Source organism: Pleurodeles waltl, chromosome 5 (assembly GCF_031143425.1).
Source record: "Pleurodeles waltl isolate 20211129_DDA chromosome 5, aPleWal1.hap1.20221129, whole genome shotgun sequence".
Lineage (NCBI taxonomy): Eukaryota > Metazoa > Chordata > Amphibia > Caudata > Salamandridae > Pleurodeles > Pleurodeles waltl.
Genome location: NC_090444.1, coordinates 424,208,907 through 424,236,025, shown reverse-complemented (window position 1 = coordinate 424,236,025; position 27,119 = coordinate 424,208,907). Strand labels below are relative to the sequence as shown.

The 27,119-nt window shown below is 44.0% G+C and overlaps 1 protein-coding gene across 2 annotated transcripts in view; it reads left to right on the top strand.

Annotated features, from left to right (window-relative positions):
- EML6 (EMAP like 6) overlaps positions 1 to 27,119 on the top strand; it is an 854,573-nt gene that overhangs the window by 678,761 nt on the left and 148,693 nt on the right. The window contains exons 26-27 of one of the 2 annotated variants that reach the window (XM_069234186.1): positions 3,671 to 3,872; positions 4,730 to 4,871. In XM_069234186.1, coding sequence (XP_069090287.1) covers positions 3,671 to 3,872; positions 4,730 to 4,871 — 344 coding nt within the window. The remainder of the gene's footprint in view (positions 1 to 3,670; positions 3,873 to 4,729; positions 4,872 to 27,119) is intronic. The other variant, XM_069234187.1, reaches the window with a different exon arrangement.

Below are 27,119 nucleotides of genomic sequence, written 5' to 3'. Positions count from 1 at the left end.
ATGCTTCTCCGCCTCTCCCAGTCATTCCTTACGTGGTCAGGAAACTCAGACAGACTTCACTAACTATGAAGCTCATAGCTCCAACATGGGCATGTCAGCCTCAATACATAACTCAACTGGAGCTTTCCCTAGCACCACACAAGAAGCTACCAAACATTCCAGATCTTCTCACTCACAGTTGAGGCAGAGTGAGACACCCAATGCTCAGCAACTCAATTTTGCAATCTGGCTCCTGAGGTCAAAGAATGTGGGTATCTAGATTTACCTCAGGAATACATGAACATTCTAAAAGAAGTCAGAAGACCAACCACAAGTGCATGTTATGCAGCAAAATGGAAACATGTGTGCACTGCTATGCTGACTGTGCTGCAAGCAACTTAAACCCCTCGTCACCATCTGAACAACAACTTGTATGTTACTTGCTACATTTACAAAAAGCACAATTAGCATACACATCTGTACTCTTGCTTTTAGCAGCAATCACAGTGTTGTAAGAAAGGAGTTTTCCACACAACAAATATTGTAGATTGCTTTATTATACTCTCAACTCTCCGCATCGTGGTATCCCTGTCAAGCAGCTAGCGGCAACTGCCACTTCAGCTGTAGCACGAGGGGATTGCCATAACTGCAGAATACAATGTTGAAAACATTTGAGATATTATGAGGGATAATAGAGACTTCAGATTACAACACACAGCTTACCTACAAAACAGAAAACATCAATCTACCATGTACACCTCTTGTACCAATGTCGACTAAATATTGTGTTAACAAGATGAATGTCTACACCTTTTTAACCAATGCATAAATGCAAGTGGAAAGTGGCATTTGTTGTGGCCATTACATCACTGTGAAGAGTCAGTGAAATATTAACACTCACTATTGAGGAACCTTACCTTCAAGTATTTAAAGCAAACATTCGCCTACCCACAAACCCTACGTTTCTGCTGAAGGTTGTGTTGCCATTCTGTTTTAATCAAACAATGGATTTACCTTTTTTCCTTCCAAAATCAGAAAATGTTTAGAAAGAGCATTACATACACTGGATGTAAAACGTGCCCTTATGTACTATGTGGAGAGACCAAACATTCAGAAAAACACAACAACTATGTGTAGGTTTTTCTAACCCACAGAAAGGCAATTCAGTCTCAAAAGCATGAATCGCAAGATGGATAGTAAAATGTATACATACTTGCTACATTAAACCGAAACAAATACTACCTACAGTGCCAATACCTCATTTAACACAGAAAAAGGCAGCATCAATGGCATTTTTAGGAAATATCCAGCTAACAGACATTTGTAAAGCGGCAACATGGACAAGCCCACACACTTTTATTAAACACTATTGTGTAGATGTGCAAGCCAGACAACAGGCTCTAGTAGGATGAACGCACATTATGTCAAGCAAGTGCACCATCGGATGCCTAAGCCACTGTGAGAGGAATACTGCTTTACAGTCTGTGCATAGCAGATGTATCTGCTGCCAACATATGCTACAAATGGAGTATGTTACTTACCGTAAAAGCATCTGTTCGTAACGTGTCGTGCTGCAAATTCACATACACCCTTCCCTCTCACTGGCAGGTAGTAGATGGTGACACATATATACATAATGCTTTTGGCGGTCACCTGACTGCCATGGCGGTGGTTGGTCCGCCGCCAGGCCAGCAGTGAAGACCCGCATATTACAAAACGCCACCTGTACCGTCAGGGCAGTTGGACCACTGTGCCGGAGGTGAGTACCTCTGGCCAGATGGCAGCCGCAATACCAGCATCAGTATTACCACTCTGTGGACCGACAGCATTTTGTGGCGGTCATGCACCCGGTGACAGGAATCTCTATTCCTGTCGCTGGCAAACACCCCCCCACATAACCACACACCTACATACACGCACCCCCACTCACCCACGCATTCACTTACATACACCCCACACACTCGCACCCAAACACTCACTCAGATACACTCATTCACTCGCATGCACACACTCAGGCATACACATTCACTTGCATGCATGCACTCACACATACACCCCCTCCCCCCGCATTCACACGAACATACACGCACTCACAAACAGACACCCCTTCCCCCCGCATTCACACAAACATACTCACACACAGACACCACCTCCCCCCACATTCACACAAAAACACACATAGACGCCCCTTCCCCCTGCATTCATACACACACGCAGACACCACTCACATTCACACAACTTTGCCCCTCCCCCCCCCCACCACCACCTTTTAGATGATCAACGTACCTTTTCCGGCGAGGTGGTCGTCCAGGAGGGGATGGGTCCTGGTGTTTCCACCGCCAGCACCGCACCGCCGACAGGACTCCGCCATGCTGTATCATGTATCGTAACACGCGGGTGGAGTTTTGTTGGGGTGGCGGTGCTGGTGGTGGTACCGCCTCTCTTCCTCCATCGGCAAGGCAGGTTGGATTTCGGCTTGTAAACAGGTGGAAATCCTACCTAAGTCAAAATATGGTGGTCTTTGGACCGTCAGGACTGGCGGTCTGTTGGTGGCAACGGCTTCGGCGGTCATGGAAAAAGACCGCCAATTTTGTAGTGACCACCTATATCCTCACTTTCAATATGGCAGGGAAAAAACATTACGATCTAACAAAGGAAGCGTTGAACGTGCAATACTTTGAGGAGGAGGAGTGTAGGATATGAGTCATCCAGGAGAAGAGAAGAATTTCCAAGACGATATATTTTCTTATAGGTTTAATCCTGGAAAGTACATCCACAAGTAAGAAGAACTCCAACTCCTCCTAAGCCCCAGGCTGCTGCTCTCCAACTGTCAAGATAGAACCTTCCTCACGTTCCAGACAGAAGAACAGTCAGCAGGCTGGGGGGAGTGATGGAACATACCAAGTACTACTAAAACATAAGTATTCACATGAAGATACAGAATACCCAAAGAATATGAAAACGAATGAAAAGGAACAACAACACTACAATACTACAAGGAGATACAATGTTGACCATAAAACATCTTTGAGGAAAACTACTTGCAGAGTCTAGGCCCAACACTAGATGGCAGGAGCGTGCATAGCATATGAATCTGCACACTGCATGCTACATATAGATGCCTACAGGGTAAGTAGCATACTCCTTATGTGAAGTAATGCGCCATGTTCTCTGGTAGTATTGTGATAGTGATTTTTTAAAATGTTTACATGTTAGCATTGTCTGAGCAAAGATTTCACCCCACAAGTACCATTGTAACATCCAAGTACAGCAATAAGCAACCAAAAGGTGGCCCGTCATCCTTTGGGCAGGGCCTTCACTGCGACGCAATATGTTTATCGCGGTTAGTAACTTTTGAGTTGTTTGAACCTGAAAAAATGTTATTGTAAAATCTGCAGATTATGCAGCAGATCCATAATCATGCGGAAAATGCCACGGCCACAAAATTCTTGTGGCCCTGAATGTACTGATAGTTGAGGATATGTGTCCATCACTGTATTTGTGTTACTTGGGTAAATATAGTCAATTTTAACATAGTGTATACAAATCCACCTGAACATCTCATGATCACTGCTACATGCTCAGGGCGAAAAGTGTTGCGAGGTAAATGTTTGAGAGTAAGCCATAGGTACACAGGGAATGTGACTACATGTATGTTTAAGATGTAACTTGTGGACTGTTGATGTCACAGGGCCAGCATGTAAAGTTCAAGAAGTACATTGGCCACAGTGCCCACGTAACAAATGTGAGGTGGCTGCAGGATGACTCCACGCTGCTGACTGTTGGTGGGGCTGACACTGCTCTCATGATCTGGACTAGAGAGGCTTTTGGCAATCTGGAGAGTAAGCCAGTCGACAGCGAGGAATCAGACTCGGATACTGATGAGGATGGAGGTAACCTCAATTGGAAAGTATATTTTCCCCAGAACTTTCACATAAAGCTAAAAATATATATTTTGGGACCGTCCCACTCTCCTTCAATTTTGGCTACAAATCATTTAGGGATTGAACTCCATTTTGAATTACAAGGTGAACCCAAACATTAAATTGGCTTTATAGGCTCACACTGTTCCATGTTTATTGCCTGAGTCAAAGGACAAAAATACAAAAGTAGGCCTTTAATGGCCTGCCCTGGTGGATTATAAGGCTGCAGGGAGACATGTTCCATTTGTCAATTGTTGTACTAATTAAAAAAGTCACATCACATGTTTAGGATTGAAAATAAGACCCATTGTTAATGAAACATTTTCAATCATTGGCGGCTCACTTGATGAATCTTCCTAAATGATTGCTTATACTCTTTCATATATACAACACATAATGATTGTAAGTAGCGCCATATGTTCTTCAAAAAATTACCCTAGTATATTAACAAAAGTTCAGTATTTCCAATAGTGAATAATTAGTACCGTACCCCTGCATGTTCACTGCTTACCTTCTAGTATGATCTGTTGTGCATTTTCTTGCCTAGATTTCAGTGTGCATTATCTGTTAGTTTTTGGCAGGCAATGTCAGTGGAACGCCTCTTTGTGCCTTTGGGATTTCCAAGGTCACTTCTATTGTTATGAAATCTCATATAGGCTTTTGTATAGCTGACCTTTTCCTTTTTTTTTAAAGGCATAGCCAGTTCTGCTTCTTCTTTAACGTTTTTGTCTTGATGCTGTGGAAAGTAACAATACAATATAACTAAGGCATACACTTTTACATATTTTTAAATTATACTAACACTTGATTATGATTGTATTTTAAAGGCTATGACAGTGATGTTGCAAGAGAAAAAGCTGTTGATTATACAACAAAGATCTACGCGGTTAGCATCAGAGAGATGGAAGGCACAAAACCACATCAGCAGCAAAAGGAGGTGTCGGCGGAGGAGAGGTACATAAGAGACAGGTTGCCATTTATAAGGACTAATTCCTGAACATGTGCAGGATTTATGCCAAGCAACCTTGGTGTTTTCCTTGAGTGCAAAATATCTCTGTTGGCGTCAATATAATAAGATCTGTCACACTAGGGGAATGTCATCATACCCCCTGTCACAGCGTGTCACCCTTTCTACCAGCTACACCTTGACACAGCATAGCAGAAGGGATAATCACTAACCTTCTTAATAATAAATTTGACCTAATTCGTTGTGCTATTAAGTAACACATTTAATATTTTATATTGTAGGCTCACACTGATCTATGTTTCAGAGGAAGAATGAACCAATTTTTGGGTTTCTGCTAAATTATGCATGAAATGCCTCTAAATATTATCTCATTTTTGACAAAACCTAACAATTTGAAGCCCATGCTTTCTCTTCAACTCTTTCACATGGCCTTCCAGTCTAAGGAAATATTGTTCTTCGTAATCATTTTAACAACTTTTAAAATGACCTCCACGCAAACAAGTATTGCCTTGGTTACTTCTACAATTCTTCCTTCCCCTCTCAAAACCTACAAAACTTACATAATTGGGAAGGTGCACCTACCCCTGGAGATAGGCACTGTGATAGTATTTTTTATATTATTAAGTACTTAATAATATTAAAAAAGAAAAGAAAATATTTCTTCACAGTCCTCTATCATCAGAACCAGTCCCTCTCATTAGGGCAGGTGCTTAAGTGTAGTCAGCCCTCTAAAGTCATCCTTATCATTATCCAAGCTCCATGCATGATTAAATGTGAAGCTGAATTGAGCATGATGCTGATACTAGGGTATGAATGAGGGAGACCCCAAATGATGACGTTCATTAGGAGTAGTAAGGGCATTGTTTCTTAACCCAACCTCAAGTAGATCCCCAACACCAAAACTACATCCAGTAGATGTAATCTGACCTGACGTTTAGAGACTGGCTTAGGAGAGAGTGAAGACAGCATAAACTCTTTTTCTACATGAAAAGAAGATGCTATCTTAGTGATGCGCCTGGACTTTCTTGGATAATTGTCCTATCAGGGAACTCCCTGAATCAGGAAGGTGTTCACACTAATGCGAACAACATTGCGCTGATATCACAAGTAAGAAAAAACACTGAAGAGTTAGGAACTCAGCTGAGCCATTCTGAATGCATAAAAGGGGTGGACATTATAGGAGATCTCTGAAGAGGACTCAAGCTAAAGGATGTATTACTGCAAATATGTGAATGGAGTGGCTCAGTGGTGCCCCCCTGGATACATAGTGTAACCACTAATAATCATAGCTCAAAACTCTGTTGCAGGATCTGAAGTACCAACCTAGCGTCATACTTATAAGGCCTGAAGGGTATCATAGAGGGTGGTATAGCTGCTAAGGGACCTTTTCTGGAGCCCCAACAAAATATAACAAGGAGACAAAATAATTAGTGGCCACAGTGGGGCCACCACTATGACATAAGCCACTCCCCTTCAAATTCAAACCAAAATCTGGGAGCCATTATAAATGAACATTCTATATATGGCCCAAGAGTCTGATAGTGAAGCCAACCCAGGCCTGAAGAAAATTGATCAGACTGTCCCACTGGACAAGTCTGAATATGACAGGTGCTATAGTTAGAAATATAACTATTTTTATTTAGGGTGATTAGACTGGTGTCCATCTCCCCCTCATGAGAGCCTCTGGGCTCACATTTACATGTGCCTGAATGTGTGTTTATGGTCTGTCCTGATTTTTATGATACGAATGTTTCCAGTTATGTACCAATTTTGAGAGACCCTTGAAAGTATGTGTGTGCTTATATTCTAAGGAACTGTAAAATTCTTACTCTAGTTAAACACCACACACAATCTGATCTCTGAAATGGTTAATTTTGTGAGCTGTAACCACTTCACTTGTTGCCATTATAGAGTCTCTTCGGTTATAAACAGCATTGATAGTGCTGCATATTTGCAAAATTTGCATCTCAAGCCTCTCCCACTTGCATTGACAAGGACAGTGCCTGAAAGTCCTGGACTAATGACTGAACAACTGGACTGGAAACCTGAACCAGCCTGGCAAAAACACTACCTCAACTAGAATATAAACACAGGGGCCTGGTTAGACCATGGCAGTCTGTCCTTTTACTATGCTGCTCTGAAAATAAGCCACTAGCCTCCATCCTATTTAGAAAATACCAGAGTAGCACAATGGGCAGTCTGGACCAGTGAACTGTGAAGAACATAGTGCATACCTCAGAGAGTGGAATGCCAAAGTCACAATTAAGTAGGACTTGGCCATTCTGTCAACTGAATCTGATACTGCTGCATCATCTGTGGCCACAAAGCTGTAGCCCTTGAGGTTAGCCTGCATGCAATTTAGAATAAGGAACATGACATTTGTGTTCCACCTAGGCCGGCACTACTGGTGGATTGGGTAATAAAGCATGAAGTTTCATTCTGGATCCTTCCTTTCACTTAATAGCAAATCCTTCACAGCAGAATGCGTGTGTTCAGTAGCAGATTAGCAATGGGACTGCCTGAAATGTGGCCTGCTGTCACCTATCACCTGGTTGAGTTTCATTCAGAAGTAGGCCCATAATAAAATGTAAATATTTCTTCACTGGCTGCATCTCCTGGCTCAGTAGATCCAGCACCCCAGCATCCTACTCCAAGGAGGACTATGACGTAACAAAAGATGAGGAGAAGAAATAATGACACAACTCGGAAAAAAACTGAAGATGCAGGTCAGGTCTGAATTTCTCCCCTAGATCTGTCCATGGTCTCAGTCATGGACAGCAGTTTCAAGTGGTATTGAGAAATCCGAAAGGGCTCCCAACTCTGCACTCCCAGTGTTATCTATTTATCTTTGTACCCCTGTACAACTTTTTGTGGGGTCTTAACATAATAATATTGTGGCTCTTCTGCCGCCATTTGCTATGCTCTGTTGCATTTTGCTAGACTTACCAATACAAAAGTAAAACAGGTATGCCCCAACATATATGTAGCTGAATGTGTTACCTAAAGTGACCTTAGAAAATGTGTTCAAGCCCTTGCAATCTCAAATTCCTCCATGGCTGCAAAGGAGATTAAGGACATGGGGGGTCATTCTGACTCCCGCCGGCCGCGGTAACCGCAGGCCCGGCGGGAGCCGCCGAATGACCGCACCGCGGTCAAATGACCGCGGCGGCCATTCTGAGTTTCCCGCTGGGCTGGCGGGCGACCGCCAGAAGGCCGCCCGCCAGCCCAGCGGGAAACCCCCTTCCATGAGGATGCCGTCGCGATTTTCAGTGCACTGCTTGGCACCCGCCGTCAAAACCGCCAGAACCAGGCTGGCAGTAAGGGGGTCGGAATCCCCATGGCGGCGGAGGATTCCCCAGGGCAGCGGGAAACCGGCGGGGCACCGCCGGTTTCCCATTTCTGACCGCGGCTGTACCGCCGCGGTCAGAATGCCCATGGGAGCACCGCCAGCCTGTTGGCGGTGCTCCCGCGGTCGTTGGCCCTGGCGGTCCATGACCGCCAGGGTCAGAATGACCCCCATGGACCTCTGTGGGGGGTGGGCTGGCCTCCTATGTTGCTGAAAAGGTGGTGCTAAGAGAAGGGACGGACCATTAGGGAGAAGCATAGACCCTGTAGTGAAGAACAGGCAGACTGCATGCCACCTCCCATAGCATCATGCCATGTTTTCCAGAAGTCTCCTTGTCCAACATTAACAAAGACTAGCTTTGTCTGGTGCATATCAGCAACAAAGAAATATAGGATGTATTTTGAAGGATGTTTCTCTTTATTGTCATGTCCTGGTGAGGCAGAGGGGCTTGGTTGGGAAGTGAGTAAAGATACAACAGTATATTTTTTCGTGTTATTAAAAACACGTGGTGCCTTTAATCAGAAGTATACCATCTCTATTATGTAAGCAAGCGGCAAAGAAGGGGTTGTTTAAATATTGGGTATTTAAACCCATCAGGAACAAGGAGCCTTAAACATATCCTTTTGAGCGAAGTATTATCTCTGCTTGCACAGTATACGAACTTTCTTTCTCTCTCTTTCTCTCCCTCTCTCATGGGTACTAGGTTCAGATACCAATGTAACCTACCAAAGTCAGGTGGTTTTCTTGGTGGCAGTGATCACTTTGACTCTTGCTCCTCCTTATTCACTATGATCATGCAGTTTCTGCAATGGTAAGTATTTAGCATGGGTCCACGTGTGTGCCTCACTGCACGTGGCATTGGAGAAGTTTCATGGCTTGGAATTTTGGGATGTGATTTGAATGGGAATCCCAGTCATTTGCATAACCATCACCTGATTGCTCGGGCCACTAATCCCTTTTGCTGCATCGTTTTTCGTTTTAATTTTAAAGTGTGCCAGGCTACTGCTCTGTAATTAAAAAAATATTTATCTAAAGATTTTCCATCATCTGTATCTTCAGTGCGAGTGTACTCTTGGCTTTATTCACGCTGGTTCCCACATAGGTTAGTTTGGCAGCCATCTTGTGTAGGTGATTGTTTGGAGAAGTAGCAGTAGTTGGATGCCTGTTACTGACAGAAATGACACTGGAACTTTTGCATGTGGAAGCATATTGCTGCTGAATGAAGTGAGGTCAACAGTAATGGCGCTTGCCCATTCATGAATCTCAGGTTTCTAGCGTTGCTCAATAGCAGGAAGTGCATTTCACAGACTAGTTTCAGTAAGCACTTCTGTAATGGAGCAATACACGGTTGCTCTACTGATCTGCCGCAGTTATCACAATGTATACTTTGCAGAATAAACTTATTCTATTAAATGGTAAATGAAGAAAGGCAAATGGGATTCAGTAGCAAGATGATGTTATCAACCGTTCTTACCTCTCTGAAATGTGTATTTCATCGTGGTCTTTCACTGTGAAAATAAAATGGCAGCTGGTGTTCTACATTGGTAACTGGCCACATGAATAAAATACTAGGTACGTCACAATATTGTAGCAATAATATGCAGAATGTTATGCTTGGCTTCCGTAGGAAGCCTCTATCGTTTACACCAGATCATTAATCTGGTAACTCAGTGCTATGACGTAGCAACAGTTCATTCCAAAACCTGTTACCCACTGTTGCTATGTCATAAAGGCCTTCCAGGCCAGACTGACAGGACTCCGGAGAGCCTGTCAGCCAGCTCTGCTCGTCTGCTTTGACTGAAAAGAGAAAGCACAGCTGCAGGAGGGGAAAGATGGCAAGGAAGGTGGTGAGGAGTAGCCAAAGATGGCAGGTCAGGTATGGTTTTTTTCACATCTGGGTAAGGGAGAAGAGGCTATGTTATATATGCTTTCCCCATTACTCCTCTGCCCTCGCTTAGCAGTTGATAATTTTGGGGGTTATACATGACATAAATTTATAGCAGGGTAAAAAGTGAAGTACGGGAATGTTTTTCGTCTTGGGGTTATGAGTGACATCATAGACAACTCAACTTTGCTCTTGTCTATTTGATGGCACTCAGAACCCCACTGTGAAAAACACCGCCAACTATAATTCTACACATGTATGCTTAACCGTACATTGTAATTCACAGAGGAATTCTGTGCCTCTGTTGTATTCTTAGAATATTGTGTGTTGTTATGGGGATCAGAATGTTGGTGTTATTATGGGGATCGGGAATTCGGGAACGGAGCGCGGCTGGAGGGCGGTTGCTGCCTGTGCTGTGTGCCGGTTGTGGGTCTCCTGTCGGGGATAAATCTTTGCTCTTGAAACAATCTCCGCTTTAATGGTCTTCATTACGACACCCTTACCACTACAGCCTCATAAACCACCATTGCTAACCAAGGTTCAGGCACATTATACTATAACACAGCGCCATATTAAATAATTAAATTGGTGGTAGTGAACTATTTAGTATGTTAATACAATAAAATGAGTATTTGCCATGTCAGACAGTGCTTAGAAACTTAGGGCCTGATTACAACTTTGGCGGAGGGGGTTAATCCGTCCCAAATGTGACGGATTTCCTGCCCGCCGTATTATATATCCTATGGACCTCATAATACGGTGGGCGGGATATCCGTCACATTTGGGATGGATTAACCCCCTCTGCCAAAATTGTAATCAGGCGCTCAGTCTTCTTATTGAAAAGAGTATCTGTGTGTGTTAGATGATGCCGATTTTCCTTCAAGTGGCTGGAATACCTCAATGGGCAGCATTTGCACCACCTTCCATGAAGGTTGCTTCCTATTGAAATATTTAGTGAGGGTGCAACTAAAGAATTAAAAGAAGACAAACTCCCAACAACCTGCAATGGGATAATTTTTGTATTGCAATAATGCTAACATTACCAATACTACATATACTACTAATAACATGAGAGACTGTTCATTTTCAATTCAGCAAAGTACTTCTTTTGCACTGCAGAAAGAAATATTACAGTCTGTTTTTATTCTGCAGTAGTCTAACATGATTGGGGCATTATATGTCTAGACAAAGTTGGTGAAAAGCACAATGTGTCAATTTCCACAGTCCGAATGAATTTGTTACCAAACTATCTTGAGTGACAAACCTTCAGAAGACTGTTAAGGCCAATGAAAAAAATATATTTTACAGTTACAACTATGCTCCCACACTACACTATCTGAGGAAGGGGTTGTTTTCAAATTCAAGGCACAGATGGAAATCAAATGCCCCAACCCTGCAATAGGTGCAGGTAGAAGCTAACCATCAATAAGCATAACTACGCTCACGTTAAAAGATAAGGCAATTAAATGTTCATGGATTTATAAAACAGGACTACTGATAGTGTGGGATAGGGCAACAGGTTTAACTGTCTACATGAAGATAATAGGAACTTCCATTACCAGAGTAAACAAAGGAAGTCCACCATGTCTATGGGAAAGCTAAGAAAGTTTAGAAATATTTCAAAATAGTCCTATGAAACGTTTCAGAGGATCTTGGAGCCCAAAAAAGGCCTAGTCATGTATCGACTTTGGAAGTTTTTAGCAGAAAGTTGGGGCTGTTTTGAAAATGTACTCACTTCAGTAGCAAGATCACAAACATGTAGGTGCTAGCCAAAACGGTGTTTTGTAACACAAGACTTTTTCGACAGGAGACATGAGTGATACAAATGTGAGGATGATGAAAAGATGAAGACAGGTGCCTCCGAGTTGCTAATTTTGAAATTAAGATCCTCTTGTTAATGTAAGGGCTTTTCTTTGGTGGATACTTCTGACTGCAGCGTCCTCACCACATGAATCTCCTGAGGTTCCATACTAGAGTTGGAAACTCTTGCAATAACTTCTGACCACCTGTAGGTGGCACCACCATCCTTTGTTATGATTTAGACAAAGATCCAGACTTGGCATGAAGCTTTGACATCTCTCCTACGCATTGCTTCAGTTCTGCTGTTTCTGCTCTCTTCAACGCAGATCTGAAACCCTGCTCTTACCAATGTTTGTTTACTGATTTATTTTGAAAAATGTTTGCCAGTGTGCAGGGTTTTCATCCTCAAAGACAACAGGCTTCAAACTGGATTGCCCATGACATTGCTAACGGATCTACATAACCTTTGTATTTGGCATCTGTACCAAGCACAACTCCAAATCCTGTAACAAATGCTCCCTGACACAGCCGAAGGCCATCAGGAAGAGGGAAGCTAAACTCTATATCACCAAACAAAAGAAAAAAGGTAGGTCTGAATCTAGGTCACTCTCCCAAGGTAAGTTGAATCTGAAATCCAAGGACAGGTCAAAGAAAAGGCATAAGAAGCAAAAGCAAGGTTTTGTAATTCAGATGCTTCTGCTTCAGGGTGAGGTTGCACAGTTGACATTCAAGGAACTAAACTCTGGCTCTGCATTCCTTTTCAGGTCTGATACCACGTTTGGAGCCGATGCAGCCAGAGTTATCAGACCATTGTCAACTTTGCAGCAAATTGTAGCTTTAAGCGAGGCCACACCTTCTCCAACATTGTTCCTGTTCCCTCTTGTGTGCCTTCCGATCCCACTGACCCATTAATGGACCTTCAGTCAGGCTTTCACAGACAGGGTCCCCCCTGATGTCGATTGACACCATGTGAAGTCAACTTATTTCACCATGGTCTAGGGCTGTGCCTCAGTTCCACTCTTCTTCTGCAGCCTCAACAGTTGTTTCCTTGATGCCACTGCTGGCTCCAGTGACACCGGATCCCAAATACGGATTAGTCTAAATGAGAATGTACCCAGTGCTGTGCTACACCATCACGAAAGAGCATATTCAGGTTCAGGAGGACTCCCCTCTGGGTTCACTACTTTATCAACAGTGTTTCAGCTACCTGGAAGCCAATTTTGGGTCAGATTTGGGTGCTATACAAGGGCTTCATCTCATTCAGCAGGATAAAGATTAAGCAGATCATTTGTGCCCACCACATTATACTGATGCTGGACTGTACCTTAATTTACAAAATGCAAGGGCCCTCAATACTTTGCCTGAATCCACTTTGAATTCCTCTCGAACCGAGACGAGTACCTATTTTGCATTAGTGGCTCAGATGGCATCACAGTTTTTTGATTTGCCACTCCTACTGAAAAGTCTAAATCTGACTTACTGACAAAGATACTTCAGCCCAGATCTATCACTTCTGACCCACTGCTACCTTTCAGTGTGGTTTTGGTTGACCTACATTGATGACTTGGTTGAAACCCTTTTTGGTCCTTGCATTGAATCACCTCATTGGTAAGCACAGTAAGCCAATGTCTGGCACCCCAAAATGTTTAATGAAACGTTCTACACATGAGTGCTAGTGGTGTAAGCTTCTGCTTTTAAGGTTAATCAATACTCTTTCCCAACCATTTCACCAAACAAAAAGCCAAACCATATTGACATGATAGAAAAGAAAGTTTTTCCTAAAGCGGTGTAGCACTGTGCTCTTTAACTTCTTCTTACCTACACTGCTGATACGCTTTTTGGGACTTGGGATGTGAGGTTATGCCCATGTTGCCAAAATACCTTGATAACACCTTTACTTGAACAATTCAGGATGGCATTGAGCAGACAACTGCGCATAATTGGGGACCAGACACAGCACTGTCTACCAGATTGTGCTTGGTCACAGAAGACTAATGGGTCCTTAACATTGTGCAAGCTGTTTATGCTCCTCCCTTTCTGGACAGCCCTCATCACATTTACATAGGCTACACAGACACATCTTTGACTCATGCCTGTATCGTCTTCACAGAGGTGTTAATGTTACTCACCAGGAACCCTATGACACATAGGGTGCATTTTTCCTGTTTGCGCCAGAGCAGATCTTTAAATAGGAGTGCTGCACGCAAACTGGGAAAGTGTGCCCTATTACAAAGAAAGTTCTGCCTGCTGCCCCCAGGGCAGCTGTGAACTCATGCTGCCCTGAAGGAAGCGCATTCAAGTAAAATATGAAGCAGCAGTTTCAAAGCCACTCTGTTTCACAGTATAGGCGACACCATGCCTCCACTTTGAGGAGGGATTGCACCCGTCTGTAAATGGATGTCTGAGGGTCCATGGGACTGCCCTTTCCCCTCTAGAAGGTTGCCATCAGGGGGCGCACTGGCAGTGCACCACTTTTTTTTGTGGAACCCTTTCAGTGTGCCTCCTGACAGCTTCTTTGCCTATGCGCCCATAGCCAGAATGCGTGCAGGTGCAGAAGCAAAGATATTCCCTCACATCCCTATATGCATGAGTGAATGCCTCTTTGAGGTAGCACCCCTGCTATCCTTATTACAGAAGGGTCTGTAAAAGCATCTACAACCCCTTCTGTAATGCCAAAGTGTCCCAGGGTGCACATGCCCATTGCGCCCCTGGGGCACTGTCTGTAATATGGCCCCAAGGGAGCAATTGAAAAAGTGGAGTGGGGGAAGGATGCTACTCGTAGTATTTTGTTCATCCAGGAAAGCTCAAAATGATGGCACTGTGACAAATTGGTATTTTTTGTGTGAGTTCTTTATTAGCTTTACATCCATAAAATCATAGCGAATATAAAATATTAAATACATCTACAAAGCATTAACATTTAAAAGTCCTAATAGGACAATTATTAAATAATTTCATAAATCCAGGTCAATGTTTGAATAGCAGTTCCTTTACTAATTGCATCACAAAATAGGGGTACTGCTGATTCTAAAGGAGCAATACCACTGACCTGATCAGTGAACTGCTCTGCCTCCAGTTGCTCCACCTGCTAAGTAGAGCCCCCCTTCCTCTGAACTCCTGACCCCTGTCAGGAGTTGGAGGCCCTCCTCCACCCGCAGGCTTCTGCCTGCGCCTCATCCCTGGTGTCTAGTGGGAGAGCTGTGCTTTCCTGCTAGGCTGCCTCTCTCCTGCCTTTTCTCTGCTCCTCTCTCCATGTGCTCTCTCTCCGTGTCTACCTCCTCTACCCCCCTGTGCCCCTCCTGCCGTTCGCTCTCCTCTGTGCCCTTTTGACTTGCTTTACTTTTTGCCTTTACTTTTGCTTTACTTCTGCCTTACTTTTTCTTCACTTTTGCTTTACTTCTGCTTTTCCTTCCACGCTCTCTCTCACTCCTGCCCTCCCTCCTATCTCTCTCCCCCGCTGTTGCTGCCCCTGCAGTCCCCCCTCCGCTCCCTCGCGCTGCTCTCCCGCCACTGCTGCCCCCGCGGCCCTGCCCCCTTTTTTAGTGCCCCCCCTCCCGCCTCCAGCTGTCCTCTCCTCCCCCCTCCCTACTTAATGGCAGCCGCTGCACGGCTGCGTCGGCACCCATCCACGCCTGGATCGCGCCCAGTGCCGGGACCCCTGGCTCTCGTCCCCTCCACCTCTGCCACACATGTCTTCATCACGACACCGCCACCCTCTGCGCCCTCAACACTGGCCGCTCACATGCCTGACTTCAAGCCTCCCCGCAGATCACCCCCGGACACTTCTCCTGCCGAAACTGCTCCTTCACCAGCCTCCACACCAACAACCCACCCACCAAGGCAGGACACAACAATCTCAGATGTATCCTTCTCAACACCCGCTCCGTCCACAAACATGCAGTAGAACTATGGAATATCTCGACTCAGCTTCCCCAGATGTCACCTTCCTTACCGAGACCTGGATGAACCCCTCCTCAGTGCCTGACATCGCTATAGCCATCTCGGACGGTTACAAGACCACCCGCAGGGACCGCTCCAAAAAACTAGGAGGCATCGCCATCTTCCACAAGAACACCCTCAGGATCACGACCAGCACCGAAGACACCCTCAGCACTGCTGAACACCTGCAGTTCCAGATCCACACCGACCCAAACCCCACCCTCCGTGGGACCCTCGTCTACAGGCCCCCAGTTCCCCGACAGCAAATCAGCAACTCCATCACCAAAGTCATCAGCACGCACGCTCTCGCATCCACTGACTACATACTCCTTGGGGACTTAAACTTCCACCTCGATAACACCAACAACAACACCGCCACCCTGCTAGACAACCTCTCCAACCTCGGCATCAAAGAGCTCATCGTGACACCCACCCACTCCGCAGGACACATACTCAACCCTATTTTCTCCGCCAGCAAACACATCTCCTTCAGCCACACCACCAAACTCCACTGGACAGATCACCAATGCATCCACTTCTCCTTCGAGAAACCCACAACACACCATCACCACAACAGAATGCACACCGCAGATGGAACAAGGTCACCGAAGACCAACTAATCACTACTCTCTCCCGGAACCCACCCATCGCAACCACCGACACTGACACAGCTGCCCGCAACTTCAGGCAATGGATCGACACCTGTGCCCAACACTCTTGGCCCCGGTCAAAAATCCCTCCAACAGACTTACCGACAGAAAGGCCTTCTGGTTCACCTCCGTCCTCCAAGAATCTAAGCAGAAATGCCGAAGACTTGAAAAGAAGTGCCGCCATAGACACTGGACACCCATACAGCCTTCAGAAACACCATATGCAGACACCACCAACTCATCCAAACCACCAAGACAACTGCCTTCAAAGAACGCATCAACAACAACACACACAGCCACAAGGAGCTCTTTAACATCGTAAAGGAACTCTCCAACCTCAGCTCCAACGCCAATGACATCCTGCCATCACAAGACCTCTGCGACTCCCTAGTCTCCTTCTTCCACTGCAAGATCTCAGACATCCACGACAGCCTCAGCACTCAGACCCCTCTGGCAACCACCAACACCACTGACTCACCACCGACCAGCCTCCTGCTCTCCTGGACCCCCGTCAACGACAACGACCTCATTGAAATCATGAACACTATCCACTCCAGCTCACCATCTTACCCCTGCCCTCACCACATCCTCAACAAAGCAAGCTCCATCATCGCACCCCAACTCTGGAAGATCAACAATAGCTCCGTAACTGCCCTCATCGCTGCCACCGACGACATCAGAACCATACTGGACAGCGGCAAAACCACAGCCCTCATCCTCCTGGACCTCTCAGCAGCGCTCAACACCGTGTGCCCCCACACCCTATGCACACGCCTCAGCAATGCAGGAATCTGCGATAGATCCCTGGACTGGATCACCTCCTTTTTCACCGGCAGAACTCAGAGAGTCCGCCTCCCTTCATTCCGCTCTGAAGCCACCAAAATCATCTGTGGCATACCCCAGGGTTCGTCCCTCAGCCTGACCCTCTTCAACATTTACATGGCTCCGCTCGCTGACATCGCCCGATCTCACAACCTCAACATTATCTCATATGCCGACGACACCCAGCTGATCCTCTCCCTCACCAAGAACTCTGCCAAGACCAACCTCCACAAAGGAATGAAGGCTATTGCCGAATGCATGAAGGACAGCTGCCTCAAACTGGATTCCGACAAGACTGAGGTCCTCATCTTTGGCTCCACCCCCTCTGCATGGGAAGACTCCTGGTGGCCTGCCACACTTGAATCCGCTCCGACCCCCACCGACCACGCATGCAACCTAGGATTCATCCTGGACTCCTCACTATCCATGACCCAGCAAGTCAACGCCATCTCCTCCTCCTGCTTCAACACCCTCTGCATGCTCCGAAAGATCTACAAATCCCCACGGAAACCAGAAGAACAGTCACCCAAGCCCTTGTAAGCAGCAACGCCGTCTACGCAGGAACAATGGCCAAACTCCAGAAAAGTCTGCAACGCATCCAGAACGCCTCCGCACACCTCATCCTGAAGATCCCCCGCCACTGCCACATCACAGGCCACCTGAGAGACCTGCACTGGCTCCCCGTCAACAAGAGAATCACCTTCAAACTCCTCACCCACGCTCACAAGGCACTGCACAACACAGAACCAGAATACCTCAACAGACGGCTCTCCTTTTACATCCCGACCCGACAGCTCTGCTCCACCGACCTCGCCTTCGCAAACCATCCCACGCATCTGCAGAATTACAACCGGCGGCAGATAATTCTCGCACCTCGCCGCCAAGACGTGGAACACTCTTCCCACTCACCTGCATCAGACCAAGGACCTCCTTACCTTCAGGAGACTTCTCAAGAATTGACTGTTTGAGCAGTTGCAGTACCCTCCCCCCCCCTCAGCACCTTGTGACCTTCCCAGGTCAGTAGCGTGCTTTACAAATTCCTTGATTTATTGATTAAAGCCAGTAGATATTCAAAAGTCCGAAAGCACCAACTGGCTTCCATATTCCTTTATAACTGGGTTGAGATGTATCCTACATGCTTCAAATGCAGATGGGCATAGAAGCGTTCTATGAGCTGAATCATTTGGAAGATGAGTTCATGGTGGCAGGGGAGGTGGTTTATCTATCTATTCAATTTAGAATAATTCTGAAATGCACCAAGATTAAAAAGTAACAACTGAGGTTAAAGGCTTTGGATTAAGAACATTTAGCAGATACTATTTATGTTGCTAATTTTAACTTGTTATAAAAACGTCAATGGCTTTTGAGTAATTACAAAAACGCCATAAATAATTTATTAGTTGCCTACTGCCTCAGGGTGCCACTGTTTACATAGTTTGGTGTACCCACAAGTATTTCCTTGAAATCAAGGTTCACATCATACATTTCAAATAATGTATTAATTATATTTCTAGTTCTTTCCATAATTGGTGTCACTCATGAGGCAGATCTTTCTAGCACTTTGTGGCCAAACTAGGCCAGGGAGCTGTGAACTTTATATGTTCAGTCTCAATCTTATGTTGAACTTAATACAGCCCTAGTTCAAAATGGCCAATTTATTTAACTATGCTAGGTGATAGTCCAAGAAGATGGTGTGGTGCAGGATCTTTAGTGGCATGTCATTGGACCACATGCCTACTGGTAAGCCTCTATGGTCCCTAGATAGCTCCCCTACATGCACCAGTGGAGTGCAGCTTCTGCATGGGGGCCCTAATGCCATGCTTTGACCTGCTATTTTTGACTCTCGTTTTTATATTGTTGCATTTATGGTTTTCATGTTCCCTACCTGGGTTCAGAAAAAGGATGTGAATCATATATTTTATCTGCTATCAGATACCAATACTATGTAATTTTGACGATTTCTGCATGTAACTGTTTCATACTATTTTTCCAGATGTCCATATAGGACCTGATTGTTTGCTTTAAAAGACGTGTCATGTAATGTTCCTGTATCACCTTTTTCAATAAAAAGAATTTAAGTAAAAAAGAAGACGGCACAACACCCATCCATTGAATTTTTAAAACTCAATAAAGACCAATCCTGGCAGTTAGAATGAGAAAGAAAGTATGCTTGGCGCTAAACGGTACTAATGGTGCTCTTTTTACACGCAGCATTGACAAATAAAATGTAATAAACCTGTGAGGGCTCCCTTTGCTTTGATATCTGTCCAAAATGTTCCACAAAACTTAATTTATTGTTATTTATTAAAAATAATGGTTAAAAATTCACTCACAGGTATTCACAACTATAGACAATCTCTAGTTTTATATTATTCATGATGCAGCTAAAAAAAGAGTTTCTGTCCCCTGTCACACCCACACACATGCATCCCTTGCGGCTTTTCCAGGGCAGGTAGTTGATGTTGAAGTCCGTTCAGCATGTGGTGCAATGTGACATACTCATCGCCATATAGTAAAGTGTTTAGAGAGGATCCTTCTAATCATGGAGGATTAGCTCTTGCTGAGTAAAGCGATGCAGGGAAATCATAAATAAAAAGGGAGGACATCAGTTGGGTAATGGCACACTTCTGCTTCACACCATTACACACAGAAACTCTTGTTATTCACTCCCCATGATGCTCCACATTCACTTGGGCCTAGGATTTTGTGTGAAATGCATTAAATAGTGATAAGAGTGCATTAGGGAATTCCCATGACAGCTAATTTGGACCATAGTTATTTTCGATCAACCCCTTCGAAGGCTGATTTAAAATCCGAAAAAACCTATATAATGAACTTGCCTCTTATGCTCTTTGCTTGATGGAGTTTATGGCAAATGATAGATCTTATTCCCGCTTGCTTCAAGGTATTATTTGTTAGGTATTTGACCAGCCCTCAACTGCTCCCTATAGAATTTGTGTAAAGATTCTTGAAACTGTCAAATATGAAGAAAAACAAATAAGCGGTTCGTCTACTGGGCTTCCCTAAACCATGAAACGTGAGGACTTTTAGGCTCACCTCCCTTGTTTACAATTGGACTGATAGAAGTGATCCTGCTATCTGGAACTTCTCAGGTAGCAGATATGTGCCTTAAATATGGGTACAAAAATCTTTTCCAAGCTTGAGAGTCTTACAAAAACACTGTCTGTTCACACTGCTGACCTACTCACTTATAAACTGGTAATATCTTTCTTTATTTCTAACTCATTGGAGGTTACATGCTTAACTTAAAAATATTATTTTGTAAAAAAAATTCCATCAATTGCAGATGAGGGTGTGCAGAATCGTTTGCAGCTTGTGTTGTTTATTCATCCATTCATTGTTAAACCTGGTCTAAAGCAATGCAGATCTTACTGTGTCTATACGTAGACTGTTTGCAAAACTTATCAGCTAATATTTGAGTGTTGCGTCACAGAACTTGACTCATCCAGATTCAAATAGTCACATTTTAAATCATTTGAAACCTGTTCCCAGTTTCTTTTATTCAAATTGCATTATTGTATTTAGTTTGATAACTTTGTTGAACAGGAATGTAAAATCTATATGAGTGTAATTGGGAGATAATCAATCCCAACCTAGCCCAAAACTCTGAATGAAAGCGTACCGCACAAGATCTTCTGGCTTTGGATCAAAAGGACTGAATGGTGTCTTGCCACCTGCAGGGCAGATACTTTTATGTGTCCGTTCTGCAGTCCTGCAACAACAATTTCCACTGTTTAGTGGAAGCCAACCACTCCCAGTTCAGAATTCTGCCTTTCGGTCCTAGATCACCACCTCGGGTTTTTACAAAGCCCATGTCAGTGGTTGCAGGTTGCAGCCCATCTTTACAGATTTTGAAGGGAGGGGGAGACCACTTATTCCAGTGCCTCAGTGATTGAATTTTGAAGGCAAACTCACCTCAGCTAATGTCTAATAACCTGCAAAATAACAATGTTGCTGTTGTCCTTTCTAGAGTTTCCCATCAGCTGGTCCAAATCCCAGCATCTACATTTTCTGAGAATACTCTTCAATGAAGCCATCCTGGACATGGTTACCTTGACAGCTTTTTCATGTTTGCAGTGAGTCTGTGACATTCAGACTATGATTCAGATGTTTCAGGTGAGAACAGCTGTTCCAGCCCAGATGGTTCCGAGGCAGCTTCGTCCTCCAGCAGCGTGTATCCTGCTAGTGCCTCACACTAGGTGGTACATATCGGTCATTCAGCGAACTTGCACCTTCAATGGGCTCAACATTGGGGAAGCCTCTCAAACAGGATCTGTATCTCTGGCCAGGTGACACAGGACCTTCAGTGGTGGATGATGGACACCAATCTGAGAGGTGCAGACAATTCTCCTTATCTCTTCGGGATGTCATTGTGGTGACATGACAGATACATCATCTCTAGGTTAGGGGGTCACCTGAAAAATGTGGAGATCAGAGGTCTCTGGTCTCCAATGGAATTATATCATCACATAAACAGACTGGTGGTAGTTGCCATCCAACTATCTCTCAAGGCGCTTCTAACTTCCATTGGGGTGAGTTAATCCAGATGTAAAGGGACAATACAATACCCGGTTGGTAGTGCAACGAGCAGTGCAGCGTGGGGTTATGTGCCCTCTGTTCTAAACATTGAAGGTGTAGCACTGTTACTACATGGGATCTCTCTGATGGTCAGTCACTTAGCGGGATCTCACAACATCAGAGCAGACAAACTCAGCAGGCGTTACCTTGCTTATCTCAAGTGCCATCGGCACCTGGAGGTGACACACCGTCTTCACTCAGTGGGGTGTACCCCTATTAGACCTTTTTGATACCTTAGTTCTATCCTAGTGGATCTTAAGGAGAATCATTCAGCCTTCCCCCACTATGTGTGATTTTGAGGGTCCTGAAGGAAGTCTGATGGGACGGAATACAGTTTAGGCAGTGTGCTTCACCTTAACCTCCACAGTCTAAACCTTCATGCATGGAGATCGAGTGGGACTAGCTGAGAAGGATTCATCCTTCTGACAGAAGTGATGGATGTTATTTTGGTCACTAAGTCCATGTATTCAGGTTGTTAGCCTAGACATGTTGCTCGCTGTGATGAAAAGCAGGTTGACGCAGAAATTGCCTGATGTTCTGTTGGCCGTGTTGTCTTCAGGCTGGACAGGCTTTGTAATGGTCACAGTTGAAGGTTATTTATTAGTCCCTTTGGCTTTTCTTTGTTTCTGGAGGAGTACTGAAATACCACAAAAGCTCTGAGTGTGACAAAGAAGGAGGAGCTGGACCACTGAAAAGTTCTAGTGACATGGGTTGCAGCTTCACTCCTGAATCAAAAAAACTTGTCACTTAGACACACTTTGCACAGAATCATCAAATGTCATTTGTTCTCATGCACCACACATATCTAGTGCCACAAATCAGTGCTATGGTAAGTTCCTCTTCCGGACTGTTTCTTGATCTTTCCTCGAGTACTGCAGCCGCCTTCTCCTGTGGCCACTTTTGTGTTGCACCGAGTCATTTGGCTCCTTTTCTCAGAACGGCCAGACACCAGGGAATGATAAGTGAGAAGGTACAGTCAGTTGCGGTCTGCTCAGCTCCATCATAGCAGAATGCCCTCAGTAGAGTTTAAGACATCTAAAGGTTGTCTTGCTTAGCCTTGGTAAACAGTCTTTCAGAACAGGAACACCTCTTTATTGCATGGGCTCAAGGTAACTTAAGACACTTTTTAAGGCATGGGCAAAGTGAGCTCTGGCCCAGGGCCCTAGCTTTTCAGGGTGCCCCACTGATAGAGCCAACTCTGTTCTGCAGAGAATCTCACCCTGTTGACCTTTAATAATTCTTACACAGATTGTTTTAAATACTGTTTTCCTTGAAATTATTTTAATGTGGGTGATATGTGAGAGTCTATTACAGATATTTTGCTGAGAAATGTTGTGTTTGTTTTATGCAAGATCCATAAAAAAGTTTATTTTAGATCACAACAGGACTTCACATATGAAAAATGGGAGGGTGTCACAGAGGTTAATTGCAGTAATATGAGTGAGCTGCTGCTGTGTAACAGTATTGTAAACACACATCACTATCCCTGAATATTAGATGTAAACACATTTCGAGTTTGGACAAGTGTACCTGTGCAATTACAGTGATGTGGCATAAGAGAGCAAGAAAGAGCTTAAATTGGATCATAAATTCAAAGCTGTTCCGAAAGGGGCCCCAAAATATGTTTAGCCCAGAGCCCCCAAATCCTTAAGATGTTCCTTGGTAGCTTCATGAGATTTCAACTGGAATAGCACATAGTTTAACATTATAAAGGCAGAACAATCTAGATCATGGGTACTCACAAACTTTTGCTCGGGAGCCAAAATTGCAGTATGGTTTGCGGCTGAGGGCCGCACTGAAGTGACACTGGGAGTGTGGGGGGTAGGGGGGGCAGGGCTTACAGGGGGCACAACCACCCCGCTATACGATAATGGCCGCCGTACGTAAACATAGAGGAGGGCCGCGGGAGCATGCGCAAAGAAGCCACTATTGTGCATGCTCCTGCGGCCCTCTTCTGTGTTTATGAACCGCGGCCATTATCATATGGCGTTTGTCCGACGTGTCCGTGGGCTGCCGAGGTAGGTCCGTGGGGCCTCTGGCGGCTCACGGGCCGTACTTTTGAGTACCACGAATCTAGATTAATAATGCAGTGCCTTACCTCTCCAAAAGACCAATCCCTGCCTATGTGTCCACCGGCTTCTCTACAGTATAGCATGATACTGTTCTCTAGAGAGTTAGCTTATGGCACATCAAAACACATAGGTGCCTTCCTGTCCAGCCTATACGGCTATTTTTTTTTTTTTTCTGTGCAATACCTTTATTTGAACTTATCTTGTGAGATAGAATAAAATTGATTTCTTATTATTGTTACTTGCACACTTCACAATACATTTTCTTCTTGTGGTCATTATAATCATGATCCCAGATGGAAGGCTGACTGGGCACTCTTTACTCAGCACCTTGAACCCAAATGGGCTAAGAGCAATTTCCTTCCATTTAAACAGTCAGCACTTGCAGAAGAACAACACAATCATCAATTTTAAGAACCATGACGAGGTTGAGCCTTTGTCACAAGCTTTATTGAAATACCTATATTCGTCCCTCCCACTCTAGTACACTATATATAAAATTTCATCCAACCAAGGATTCCATGTCTGAAATACAGGGGTAACTGAAGTTGCAGGGAACTTCTGCTATTGAGGGGACATACTAATCCATTTTTTTTTATAGGGCTGTGGCTTTGATTTCTGAGATTCTGTTCAGAGTGACAACCAAAAGATGTTAGTCCCTGTACCAACACAAGAGCCTTGACCTGGAACAAGTGGGATAAGGCACCCCAACAGTGATCATAGGATTGCCGGTAGCGACGCTGAAGAATTAATCAAAATCCTTATTAGTCCTGATTAGTTTTTTTGTGGGAAACAATGCAACATCTGTTCCTGGAGCTGCTATCTTGCCCCTGGAGAGCCATCAGAACAAAGGACTACAATGAATTCTTATATAAAATTGTGCAGGAAATATCAGTGCTCAGAAGATGTCTTTGGATGGTGAAGCAAATAGATTAGGATATACTGAGAGCACATTTGAAACTCTTTCCCCTTAAGCACATATAAATATAAAAGCAACAGGAAAAGGCAACAACAAGTCCCTGTTATTTGCTCCTATAAATGTTTTGCATAGCTGGAGATGCTACATTTAAGCCCAGTCCAACACCAGTTAACACTTAAAATTATCTATCATAGAAGGTAAAGGTCTGTCAGAGGCCTTTTAGGACTTACAAAGTTTATCATTACTTAAATTCACTTTGGTGGGTAAGCCAGATGTAAGGTCAGTGAAAATCATTTTCACATCCATACGTGGAGCAGGATGACTTGCAGTCCATGCAAGTAACTCAGATAAAATATCTGTAAAGTCACTGACTAGAAATAAATAGACTTCACACTGACTCCATCCATTATCCTCTTGTAAAGAAGCAGAGGCAATAACATAGGCAGTAACATAGACTTAGTTATTTTCCATCTACAGCAAAGAAACAAAAGGTTTAACACAAACTTTACAGAACTAATACATTTCATCATAGAAATAGAGGCCACATCTCTTGACCCACGAATACATCTTTTATTGGGGGGGAGCGTGCAAGGTAACAATGAAAGCCTATCACCAGACTGGATATGTTCAGCCACATTAAAGGGTATTGCTATAAAGGCCCCAGTGGCAAGCTGTGTTCTCTGCTTGCACCCTACTCCTAAATTGTGATGCAGGTACAGGTAAACACTGCTTGCTGTCTGTGACATCATCCAGCATGGTAACCTTTTCACCATTCAGAATGATTAAATATAAAGTAGCAACACACATCTACAAAAGCTACTTCCTCTTGTCCTTAACTAAACCTCTTCTTAAGTCAACCATCATTATCCTACTCTCTCATTAACAAATGCTCTGATCTCCATTACAGACATTATTGCCATCCAACATACCACAGCACTTAAATCCTCCTTAGGTCATAGATGCCTTTGTAATGCCAGATTAAAATAGAAAATAACTGCTTATATTTCCAATGTTTTGTTCACAAACAACCTGAACACCATAAGCTTTACTAAAACAAAACTCCTCACTGATACCCTTAGACAACATGATGTGCTGACGTGGAAGACCTTCATTTACTCCCATAATCCTAAATCCTCTTAGACAATGAAGTTCAGATGTCCAGTTGATCAGCATTCAATATGTTCTTTATGAGATGCTTAGCAAAGGCACATTCCTCTTCAAAAGTGATGTCACTGTATCACCAGCGCTCCACCACCCACTTTTGTATGATGTATCAGGCATCTTTGATTATATCACCTAATCCTTTGAAATGTTAGATTTCAACCAACATGTTATTACGCCAACTAATGCTCTAGACCACAGTCTTCACCACATCCTGATCCTTGATCTTATCACAAATCTGAGCACACTGTCTCATTGCCCTAGTTGACCCCCCCATACAAGTTTTTATATTCTTAAACCCATTGCCAAAAACAGAGCCTTTGCCTCTTGGGTATGGCATAGAATGGACTCGAATAGGGTTTCCAAACAGGATTTTAATAAGCCATTCAAGCCTCTCTTCCAGTCTATTCATGCTAATATTGACTACTGAATAACTTTCCAAGGCATTATCTTCCAGATTGTGTGTAGGCTCTCTTTTCTTAAAAAGAAAATAGACTTCTGTCAATAAAAATAGACTTTCAGACGATTTGGTAAGCCTTTGAAATGTTGTTTAGGAAGCTTAAATATTGGTGGCAGAAATCAGAAACAGTCTGAATGTAGCTCAGGGATACTATAGAGTTTTTGAGGCCTGTAGTGTACTTAACCTGAATGGCATGGCAATGGGATTCCCTCTCCCAAGATCTGGTTTACAACATTCAGTATTTTTAATTATAGGGAATTGATTTCAAACCTCCAAAATGTCTTCTGCCAAAGTTGTTCTTAAATAATCATCCAGACCTGCGCAGGGTTCTGTTACATTATACTCATACCCAACTGAGATCAATAAGAGCTGTCCAGAAACGTGTCTCATTGACCTCAACTCTATCATAAAAATATCCTTTGCAGATGAAGTTGTGCTACAGTCATTGAAACCATAGTAACCCTACTCCTAAAAAATAAGACCAGTCTCTCCCCTGCACAACCTCCAAAGTCAGACCAATAGCCTATTCTTGTGAGCTATGGATGACTATGTGAGGTCATACTCAAATGGCCACAAAGAACCTTTCACTGCCTTATAGCA